The sequence below is a fragment of the Galeopterus variegatus genome, unplaced genomic scaffold (genome assembly GCF_000696425.1).
Source record: "Galeopterus variegatus unplaced genomic scaffold, G_variegatus-3.0.2 Scaffold21517, whole genome shotgun sequence".
NCBI classification, from domain to species: domain Eukaryota; kingdom Metazoa; phylum Chordata; class Mammalia; order Dermoptera; family Cynocephalidae; genus Galeopterus; species Galeopterus variegatus.
In genome coordinates this window covers 1-12,305 of record NW_007747628.1, presented here as the reverse complement: position 1 = coordinate 12,305, position 12,305 = coordinate 1, and the positions used below count along the sequence as shown (strand labels likewise).

Genomic DNA, 12,305 nt, shown 5'->3' with positions numbered 1-12,305 from the left:
CTAGGGCAAGAGGGGGGACAATCAGCCTTGTGTCTCATGAATATTCATAACCAATAAAAATAAATGAATGAATGAATGAATGAATTTAGTCTGGAAAAATGAATGACAATTAAAAGAATTCCTAAGGGGAAGAATGAAGAGTTGAGTTCCACAAAGACAAACTGGTGCCTCTGTGGGCCCTGGAGGCTTTATCATATGACTATACTCACCTTGGCCTGCATTTCACTCAGATGAGCCATGAGCTCATCCAGTTGAGTGGCTGCTGAGGTTTTAGGAGGTGGTGGGGATTCCTTTCGCTCTTGGATCTCACTATAGAGGGGAAAAAAAAACATACTAACACATTGAAACTCAAATAAATGTTAAGCCACACACAAAGTGCCAGAAAATGCAATTTTAGCTATTAACCCCTTAGACGTGACTCTAAAGCCAGGGACAGAGTATTTAAAAAATGGGTACTATATTGCACACAGCTATTGATATTGAACACTGTACCCCACAGACATGTACAATCAATTATGTTTCAACGAATTAAATAAATAAATATTTCTTTAAAATAAAAAAAATAAATAAATGGGTACTAGACTAAAAATCTGAACAAGGTCTCTCTGCCTTTTGCCTCTATTTTCAACGAATTAAATAAATAAATATTTCTTTAAAATAAAAAAAATAAATAAATGGGTACTAGTCTAAAAATCTAAACAAGGTCTCTCTGCCTTTTGCCTCTATTTCTCACTGTTCATCTCAAAAAATAATCATTGTTCTCAAGTGGACAAAGGAAAGTGCTGGACATGTAGCTGACAGGCCATTCTCCCCCAACTACCAGGTATAGAGCAGCCTCTGAAAAAAGCTTTAAAACTAGAGATCTGAATTTTTAAAATCTCAATAGTATTCTTATCAGGCAATAAATAAATAAATAAATAAGAACCTAGAGTAGGTATCAGCAAACTACGGTCTATGGGCCAAATCTGGCCATATACATTCATTTACCTCCTGTTTACAGCTGCTTTCCTGCAGAGTTGGGTAGTTGCTACAGAGACCTCATGGTCCACAAAGCCTAACATATTTACTGTCTAGCCCTGTACATAAAAAAGTTTGCAAAGCCCTGGTATAGAAAGTTTGGATAATGTATATGATGGTTCCATATTCATATGATTGTGAATAAATTATGAATATAAAAACTTTGGACCCAACAAACTTAATATAGATCCTATTTAAGTATCAGCATAATCATTAGTAAAATTAACTGTGTATGAGGATATAAAATAAAGCTTGATAAACTCTAAGAAATAAATTATACAGACCATATTCTTAGATTGCAGTGAATAAAAGTACAGATTAATTATAAAAAAGTATCCACTTAAGAAAAAATAAAGCACTTCTAAATTACTCTTGGGGTAAAAATAATTGAACTGAATTTTCAAACTATTTAGAAATAGCCATGAGAACACACGTAACTACCTCAGAATTGAAAGCAAAATGTTATTGAAAGGAAAATACATAAATAGATGTAAGTGCAATATTGAAAAATAAGAAAGACCAGAAATAAACAAAACATTCAAGTCAAAAGAGTAAAAATGAAAAACCTAAAATGATTAAACAAAAGGAGTAAACAGCATAAATTAATGAAAGAGAAAATAAACAAAAAGTAACAGTTTTGGGGGAGCATTGTATAAAATTTCCAAGTACATAGAAAAACATGAAAAATTACCCAATTCATTCTATAAATATCACAGAAACTTGATATTAAAACCAGACAAAGAGAGAATACTGTGTGTGTGAGTGAGAGAGAGAGAGAGAGAAGCTTAAATAAAAATAGCAGAAATGTGTTTTTTAAAAAATCATAGCTAGGTAGTGTTTATACCAGTCATCCAAGAATGGTTCAAAATTAGGAAAAGGATTAATATAATTTGTTATACTAACAAATAAGAAAAAAGCTTTAGAAACATATTGATAGGTGCTGAAGAAGCAGTGGAAAACAAATTTAACTACCATTCCTGTTGTTGAAGATCGAGAAAACAAGAAAAATTCTATAACCTGATCAAATGTATCTATAAGAAATCTATAGCAAGCCTCATATTTAATAATCAAATACTAAACACATTTCTAATTAAGAGATGAGCAGGACACAGATCCTACTATCATTGCTGGCCTTTAACATTATTCTAGAATGCATTATCAAATACATTTTAAAATAAAACAAGAGAATTATACATTTGGAAAAAGAGGAAAGCCCTCTCACTCCTACTTTCTTTTAAAATAGATGGTATGATTATTTACTTGGAAAATGCAAGATAAATGATCAAACAACTATTAGAATGAATAAAAAAGGTAAGGACAATGACTAGATATAAGAATAAAATGAAACAGTATCTTTTCTATTAAACAGTAGTAAGTAATTTGAAAATCCAGTGGGGGGAAGAAAACCTGTCCGTAATACTAACAAAAATTATACAATATCAAAGAATAAATCTAACAAGAAATATGTAAGACTTCCATGAAGAAAAATGATTGGCAGACCTAAAAGAAGAGCCACATACACAATTAAAAAATGGGCTGAGAACTTGAGTAGATATTTCTCCAAAGAAGACAAAAAAATGACAACAGGTATATGAAAAGGTGCTCAAGTTTTTTATTTTGGCAGCTGGTCAGTACAGAGATTGAACCCTGGATTTTGATAGTATCAGCACCATGCTCTAAGCAACTCAGCTAACTATCCAGTCCTCAACATTATTAGTCATCAGGGAAACAAATGCAAATGAAAACCACTATGAGATACCACTTCACACATGTTAGGTGCTGCTCTGTGCCCAAGCACAGAATAAATGTAGTTTCTTATCAGGGCCTCTATATTACTAAAAACCTAAAAATAAGAAACAAGAGACCTTTAACAGTTGATGATTTCAAAGTAAAGTGTCTGCTGAAGGAAATGTTCCCCAAAACAGAGGAACCTCAAATCAGAGGTCTTTTGATTTGTCCCCTGACCTTCTGAAGATAGTAAAGGTGCTTTGCTAAGTCAGCAGCAACAACTGACTTCTTTACTCAGAGATTTCTATATAATACAAATCACAAGAGATGCATTTAAAAGAATCCAGATTTCTTAAGTAAGAGGCTTTTTTGTGCTGGATTTCCACCCCCCATTTATTTCTGTTCTATTTTTATAAAGTGTCCCTCCCTATTATTATCAAAATTATTTTTGTTCATGTAAAAGACACACTTCTAAAGTACCACTCATATTGCTATTGATATATAACTATATTAGAAATATTATTTCACAGCTATATTCACAGCCATAATTGAATATACCTTCAACGTATATTGAAAGCAATGTTCAGTTCATTTAAGCAAGTCAGAGCAAGTGGTGGAAACAGAATGCAGGAATATAACTTCTGAGTCTAATATTCTATCTGAACACGCTAGCCTTGCCAGCTCTGAGTTATGCCAGCCTCGGGGATTAGTATCAGTCTATTACATATTTACTAGGTCTCCTGGATTTTATATCATTCTCCACATAGGCCTACACAGCAAGAATCTTTCAGTAATGGGAAGAATATCAGTCAAAGTCCAGTCAGGAAAACACAAACCACTGTGAGTAAGCAGGAAGAATTTAATCCAGAAACTTGATTACACAGGTGACGGCAGAGCTAAGAATCAAAACGGAAGACATTGAGGTAACCCAGAGATTAGCTGTGGCAAGAAGCCATTACAACACTTAAGCTAAAGGGACAAAGAGGCAAAGTTACCAAAGTCCAGGGGCCCAGGTCAATGGGCAGAAGCTGGAACCAAAGCAAACCTGTCATGCTTCAGCTAAAGCCATAAAAGAAAGACAACTGCTGACAGAGACCTGTGGAAAAAGAGTGACTAGAGGGTGGGGAATGCCCTGGATTTCTGTACTTTTTCCCTCCAGTCTCTCCACAACGCCTCCCATTGGTTGAAGCTAATGAGAGTCAACTAACCCTGGATCCTGTGCAAGGGTCAGCTCCCCTGGGATGCATAGTAAGACAAGAGTGGGGGAAGTGATTGGAAATAGGCCAGAGACCCATACTATGTGCAGGGAAGGGAGTGTCAGTAAGTTAGTATCAGTGTGTTATCTATTGACCACAATGCCAGATACACCAGAAAATGGCTGTTGGTTGGTCCAGTTTTCATGTTATATGTTCTTGTGTTCACTTGTATTTCTACTGAAGACTTGGTTTCCTAGATTTAAAAAAACAAATATTTGGGCCGGCCCGGTGGCGCACTGCTACAGTGCGCCGCTTGGGAGTGCGGCGGCGCTCCCACCGATGGTTCGGATCCCACATACAGACAGGTTCCCGCTCACTGGCTGAGCGAGGTGCGGACACAACACCGAGGGTTGTGATCCCGTTGCCGGTCCCGGTCCGGTACGGGCACGACACTGAGGGTTGCGATCCGTTGCCGGACACAAAAAAAGGAAAAAAAAAAACAAAAACCAAAAAACAAATATTTACTGAGAACCTATTGTTTACCAGGTTCTGTTTTGTTGTTGTTGTTTTGCTTTGTTTTGATTCTTTTAATCAGTGCAGTGGGGGCTGGTGGCGGCATGGAGAGCAAGAGGACTAGGAGGAATGTTCATCCTGCAACTTCTTGGAACTGGCAATTTGTATTAATAAATTGGCCTCACTTCCACCACAGTAGCAAGAGCCCTCAAGTGGGAAGTTTTAAAAAAACTTCTTGTAGCACAGTCCTTCCCCTGTTGTTGTCTCATCTGTGTCACTACTGGTTGCAATTCTGAAACCAAATAAGGTGCGGTGTACTACTCTTCACCAGGAGGAGTCTTTACTGTCTGTACTTTAAGCCTGTTAGTTTGTTTCCCAGAAAGATGTATGATGTTAAAAATTGCAAGCTATAACTGAAGAGAGAACAAGAAAAGTGACCTTTTTATTTTTTCAGACTGTCAATTCTGCTCTGGCTAGAAGAAATTATTTAGTGAGTGAATCTGTCTCAATATGTAACTTTTATTAAAAGAAAATGCCTCCACCCAATAAATAAATTTTGAGCAAATATGGAAAGAAGTATATACTCATTAGAGACCCACCATCTTAATTTACACCGATCCTAGCTTTGATGTTTTGAAATCTCACGTAAGTTTCTTCAGGTGTGTTTTCTGTCTGGTGACCTGGAGCATGATGTCTGGAACAGCTGTGCCAAAACATCTGTGGCCTTTCTGAGACTATTTTCAGGTGGTAAAGGAAATAGTGGAAGCCAGGCACTGTGAGAAGTTGCCAAGACAGCTTAGCACAAGCTCTGCTCAAAGACTGGAAAAAGGAGGAGAGTGTAGAAGTTCTAATAACAAACACTTGCAAAGTAAATTACTACACAAAGATTGATAACAATTACCTAGTAACTTTCATTTTTAAATATATGTAATAAAAAAAATACCTGTAGACATTGGGCTCCTGGATATTGGTAGTATACACGAGCTGCACCTAAGACATGTGAGTGATGGAGAAGAACAAAAAATGAATTTCTGTTATTAGAATGTTGATGCTTATCAACACCTAAAGATAGAGGATGCTTTTAGCTTCTAGAAGAGACTGATAACTAGCATATCTGTGAGATATCCTTTCATAAGACAGAGGTACTATCAGCCATCCCGCAGAGAATGGCCAAATTCTAAGCAGAGCAGTCGGCATGTGAACAAATACTTGCAGCCCCTCCCTGCCTAGAAAGCACTGAAAAGGAGAAGCAGAACATCCTCAGATAGAAACCATAAAGCAGGCTGGCTGGTTAGTTCACTTGGGAGAGCGTGGTGTTGGTAACACCAAGGTCAAAGGTTTGGAACCACTTACCAGCCAGCTGCAAAAAAAACAAAACAAACAAAAAAAAACAAAAAAACAAAAAACCTAAACCATAAAGCAAACAAAATGGGTCAGAGCAAAGCCCCTTTAACTAGACAGGACCCTACCTGGGGGGAGATTATAACACAGTTAAACTTGACACAGGAAAAGAAATAAGTGTGAATCTAAAGGGTGATTGGTCAGTAACTCATGTATTTATTGAACAAATTTTATTGAGTGCCTGTCATATGCCAGGGCCTGGGGTGTAGTGGTCAGAAAACAAAACAAAACAATCAATAAAATGTGTCTACCCTGGAGCTTACATTCTGGGGGTGAGAAAAAGATAATAAACAAATTAATATGTAAAATTCAGCAAGAGGTGGAAGGTGGGATGTAAAGGAGAAATGGCAATTATAGACATATTGATTGGGAAAGGACTCACTCAGAAGAGGACGCCTGACTTACAGGAGGTGAAGAAAGTAAGCAGATATCTGGGGTGACACAATTCAGGAGAAGGAACAGCAGGGAAAACACCCAGGAGCATCTGTGGAACAACAAGGAGGCCAGTGCGGCCTGAGCAGAGTGAACCAGGGAGACAGGGGCAGAGAGTCAAAGGAGCCAGATCATGCAGATAGGGTGACCATATAATTTACTGTTCAAACTGGGACACTTTTCAGAATGAAAGGGGATTCTAAAAATAATTCATATTATGTAGTTATTGAAATATGTATTTATTGGCCAAAATTTGGTTTTATTAAACTGATGGACGTATAAAGTAATTCTATTCAAAATTTATTTTCAAAATAAAAATTTCTATAATATTTTTAAATGACACATAACTATGAACATTAAAACAAATAATTTAAAAACCTCTATGATTATTTGAACATTTAACAATAGCACAAGTAAATAATTATTCTTGATATATATTCACGTACTTTAATTGGTTACTTAGCCATTGCTGTCTCTAACATTGTGATATGGAAATTTTTCTGAAAAATGTGGGTTTTTTTCAATATGGTGGTATTATTTTCATAGAATTGAATTGCTGATGCTTTTAATTGATGCTTCTCTGTAGACAACTATATGTATCATTTTTAACTGAGAAAATACTCCCTCTATAGCTACCAATGAACCTATAATTTCAGAGAAAATTCTGCTAAATGGAAGATATTCTCAATTTTATTTTTTATATTAAAATGTGTAAATATTTCAGGCCAATATTTTCACAGATACTGTCTTTTTGCCTCCATGCAGAGCACCTTTCTTTAATAATATTACAAGACAAAATTTACAACTTGTCTCTATTTTTGATTCTTTTTAACATTTCACCAAGTATAGACACTGCAAATCACAGACTTACATAATTTCATTACATTCTGGTGGAGAATATAAATTTATCCAATTAAAATTAGGAGTCAAAATCCATCAAAGTCAAGATTTTCCAAAGCACGATTTTCAAGTTAGGTAATTTAATCGTATGGGCTCTCATATTTTGATTTGTTCAATTTCTCTCCAGCTTTTGTAGGGAGAAATTTGAGCTTCTTCCTTTTTGCAAGCTTTATTTTACATAATTGTAACTTGCTAAAAGCTTCAAAAGCTGAATTTTTCATGCTACATTCATTTAATAATTTGATTAAAGATTTCCAACTGATTTTGCACATAATGCAACCTAAATGTGGGTTGCTTTACAAAGTGGTTTTTGGGAAGCCCAGGAATTTTCAAAATTCAATTAATGATAGGCAACACAGAGAGAAAATACATACAGCCATGCTGAAATCTTTCTTTGTATTATACTGTTTTTTCCTACACATACATACCTATGAATAAATTTAATTTATAAATTAGACTCAGTAAGAGATTAACAATAACTAGCAATAAAGTAAAACAATTATGACAACATCACTACTCTTGTCCTTTGGGGTCATTAAGTTAAAATAAGGGTTATGTGACCATGATAGTCAATCTGATAACTGAGAAGGCTACTAAGTGACTAACAGGTGGGTAGCATGCACAGTGTGGATACACTGGATAATGGAATGATTCACGTCCAAGGTAGCACAAAGCAGGATGGTGTGAGATTTCATCATGCCACTCAGAACAGCATGCAATTGAAAACTTATGAATTGTTTTTTTTCTGGAATTTTTCATTTCATAGTTTCAGACTGCAGTTGACCACAGGTAACTGAAACCATGAAAAGTGAAACCATGGATAAAGGGAGACTACTGTTTTTGATATCATCTTCTGTCACAAAAGTTTTGCAGATCAGTTACTTATATACTCTCTGTATATATATATATAGTATTTATAATTTTGACAATTACAGTTTCTAATTTGATTGGTAGAATACTACAGCTTGTTTGGATGCAGTCACAAATTTTGTGCACATCACAACCAATTCCAAGTACATTTCTGCTCCATAGGTTTTGAAATTGGTAAGAACATTGTTTTTACCACAATGCTATGCTCCACCAACATTTATATTCATATTCTCACCACAAAATACATTTTATCTTCACTACTGAGCTTTTAAGTTAAATTTACAATGGCATTAACAATGTCAGATATTTCATTTTTTTGACCAAAGAATGAACTTCCAAATGTTTTATTTTGATCCTTTGCATTAGATTAAAAAAAATGAAATTTTGGAAGTAAATTTTCCAATTGAGGGCTTTGATAACACTGAAATAAAACTGACATGATTTGATGGTTTGCAAAAAGAATCAACTCATTAATCATCACCAGTTCACTTCACTTGCAGGCACAAGAAAACTTGGAATTGAAAATGAGCAACTTTAATTTAGAAAAATCATTCTACACAAATGAAAAGGTGAGCTTCACAATGACATGCTGAATTGTCATCTTCAGGCACATGCTGAATTGTCATCTTCAGGCACATTATTTTATTAACTTTTGAAGAAGATGACAATGCTTCTTCAAAATTAACATGCACTTTTAGGTTTGGTTTTGGTTTGAGCTAACTGCTGAAAGGGTTTATTGTAAAATTAAAAAGTATTACCAAATAATAAAACAAGTGGTTAGAGCTTTACACATACAAATAAAAGCAAAAGTGCTTGAACAAGAACATTCAGATTACACTATACTCTATGGCAAGAATGCTTAGCCTGCATTTCCTAAACATAATTTGTTTGACATTAAGCCACAAGTTCTCATATTTCTTACTGACCCTGAGGAGTCTCTATGCATCTCACAGGCTACCACATGGACCATGGCAGGCCATGAGTGGTGGTACACCAAGTGGCCAGAAGGGAAAAAAGCCTCAACAATTTTCCTGACACCACGAAAGACCAGAGGAGATAGCTGTCTCTGACCGCTCGTGCTTGAGCTCTTAGTTTGAACAGCCAGCACCCCACATATTATCCTAGAAAGGCTGCTCCTAGTTAGGTTTTGTCTGAACAGGATCAGGAAAAGAGATGAGTTGTCATTAGTCATCTTTTGTATTTAGTTATAGTAAGTGAGAGCTCTGTTCATTGCATATTTGTCTTATGTACTGCCAGATGAGACCACGGAAGACGCCAGAAGGGCCAAGGAGAGGTCTGTTAAGCCACGCTGGCTTACTTTAACACAAATGCTAATAATAAAACTTCAAAAAAATAATTGAAAATCTGGAGTAAAATGTAAAGTCAATAGGATGTCAGAAAAACAAGCATAAACTCAGGCCTCTTCTAGGTAAACCAGGACATATGGTTACCCGACAAAGGTCAGCATAAAGAATGTGGCTTTTACTCCAAATGAGATGGAAAGTCATTGAGGAGTTTTGAGTAGAAGAATGACATGGTCTGACTTAAGTTTTAAAGGATCACCCTGCTGCTATGTTGAGAACTGATTGCCTGGGGACACAGGAGCCTATGACTATAATCTTACAGTGAGAACAAAGATGATAGCTCTCTAGTAGAGAGATAAATGAGTATCCTTAAAACTGCGTGTATGTGTCTGGAAGGAAAAACATTTAGGGAGGGAAACTACCCACCAGCTCAAATTTCAGGTCTTTGCTACTGTTTATTCCGTAGAGTGTACAAGGATGAATCAGAATGTCACAGTACAAAAACGACAGATACAAAGGGCATCTACTTAATTCTTCTTATACTAATTACATTCCCAGCAAGCAACCTTCTAATTATAATGTAGGTTCACATAGATTTATCCATAGGAAGATAATAAATATATTAGCAAATAGTAATATCTGTTCTACCTGACAGTTTGAAGTGTAACCACAAATTAATAAATTGGACTTCTGGGTTTTTCTTATACATCATCTCTTGTGAGTTTAGTTAGCTTGATTTGGTTTTCTACATTGTCATCATCTCTGGGAACAGTAATAATTGAATTTCCTAATCTACTCAGCAGAAAATAAGACCAGAAAAGTAGTGACCCTGAAAAGTCACCCTGAGAAAACCTTTCTGAGCTGCCATTTGGCTTTCCCGGAAGTGATCTCTGGCCTTACTGAGTTCCATTCCAGTCCAACTGCAACATGCATCTCTGATGCCCAGACAGTAAAATTGGAATATCCCAAGTGAAGTGGGCAACACTCTGCCTGTTATCATGCCCTTATTAGAAAAATATTAGTTCTCAAAGGTTTAGTCTTCTGTAATGATTTTCTCAATTCTCCTGTCTTCAAAAACAATCATCTTTAACATCGAGGGATTATTTTTTCCCTCTTTTGGATATGTGATTCTCTTTTTGTATCATTTTATGTTTGGTACAATTCATTTTTAGAAATGCACTCAAACATCTATATTCAAGATATTACAATAAATGAAAAGTTACTGGCAAGGGACTTACATTATCCTGAACGGACAGGATCTTTGAAGTCTCAGCAAGGTTACTCTCCTTTCCGGAATGCTGATCCAGGAAAAGAGGAGCTGGGTTGGAATATTCACCACTGTCCTGGAGGGTGGAGCGTTCTAGTTCCTCTAGTAAGGCATCTATATCATAAGGAACAAGAGAATATGTAAGCCTCTAGAATAATTTTTCCATTAAATATCACTACTGTGCCCCCTATTCATCTCTTTCTCTTGGGTTAAGGCTATTTTCAAACACCTTTCCTTCCTCCTAATTTCACTTCAAGAATATGGTCTATTCTACCAGGAGAAGTTTAATATGTCCACATATTGTGGCTTGTTTCTTATTTCTTGTGGTTGCATTCAATTTCATAGTCTCACTCTATAATTTGACTTCTTATATTATAGGTACTAATTTTTATCATGTGTTTAGGGAAGATCACCCACAAAGATCCCCAATTAAAGTTAATCCTAAATATTTTCCTAGAAGAAAAATACAAGCAATTATATTACCATTTTTCAAAATATACCAGGGAAGTAACATTTATTCTTAATCCTGATGAATTTTTGGTCTTAAATCTCAAGAATTGTTCCAAGCACATAACAAAATTCTCAAAACAAAGTATAACTATTCTGTGTTTTAGGGTTTGAAGAGTAAGTATAATAGAGTAAGATGTTTCAATCCAAATAGTCGAGATTTGTTTCTCTTGCGGTTTTCTTGGTAAAAGCCAATGGACTTTACAAGTATTCTGGTACCTTTCTGTTATAATGAACATACAATAATAATTTATAAAAACAAATACATGCCAGTCATGGTGCTCAGGAGTTTACCCATTTTATTTAATCATCCTAATGCTTTGAGGCAGATGATATAATTGTCCTCATTTTGTAAATCAAGAAAGAGACAAAAATAACTTGCTTAAGCCCATGAGTGCAGAGCCAGGACTTGAATCTGGGCTGTCTGATCCCTAGCCCCCCACTAACTGAAAGTTAGAAGTTTCAGTCCCCATTCTCACATGAATTCTCTGGGTCACCTTGAGCATGACATGTTCTTCTCTAAAGCTGTTTCCTCATCTACATAATGAAGCAATTGGATTAGAACAATATTTTTCAAATTGTGGGCCAAGAACCATTAGTGAAACTCTAGTTTTCTTACCACAGGTTATAGTTTTTAAAAGTTTGCAAACTAGATTATATTATTTCTACGAACCTGCCTAGCTCTGAAGTTCTAAGATGAGAAAAATAAACTTTATAAGTCATTAAAAAAAAAAACCCTAAACAAACAGATTTTCATTTATTTCAGATTTTGAGATAATGGGTATTTCTTTTTTTTTCCTTCTTTTTTTCCCTAAGTAATACACTTTATTTTTATAGGAGTTTAGGTTTACAGAGAAATTGCGCAGAAAGTACAGATAGTTCCCACAGAGAATGGCATTTCTTAATGGCATTAGGAAAGATCTAATCTTTTATTACAAATAAAATCTTCTATAGATCTTCCTCATTCATTTCACAAAAATGTTGACTTTTATGCACCATTTAGAGATAAGCAAACTGAGCTAAACTATTCTAGGTGCAATAATGGTATTTTATGATATTGAGGAATTACTGCTAAGGCTGTTGTGGGCTTAAAACGGCATTATAGTTATTTACATTATTATTTATTTATTTATTTATTTATTTATTTATTTATATTTATTTATTTATGCG

The 12,305-nt window shown here is 35.3% G+C and overlaps 1 protein-coding gene across 1 annotated transcript; it reads right to left on the bottom strand.

Annotated features, from left to right (window-relative positions):
- Positions 1–209: 209 nt before the first annotated feature.
- LOC103583309 (leupaxin-like) lies at positions 210–10,776 on the bottom strand (the record flags this gene model as incomplete). Its single annotated transcript, XM_008564664.1, has 3 exons — positions 210–309; positions 5,398–5,444; positions 10,585–10,776. Coding segments are annotated over 3 exons (339 nt in total), but the record flags the coding sequence as incomplete, so codon positions are not given.
- Between the last annotated feature and the right edge of the window lie 1,529 nt (positions 10,777–12,305).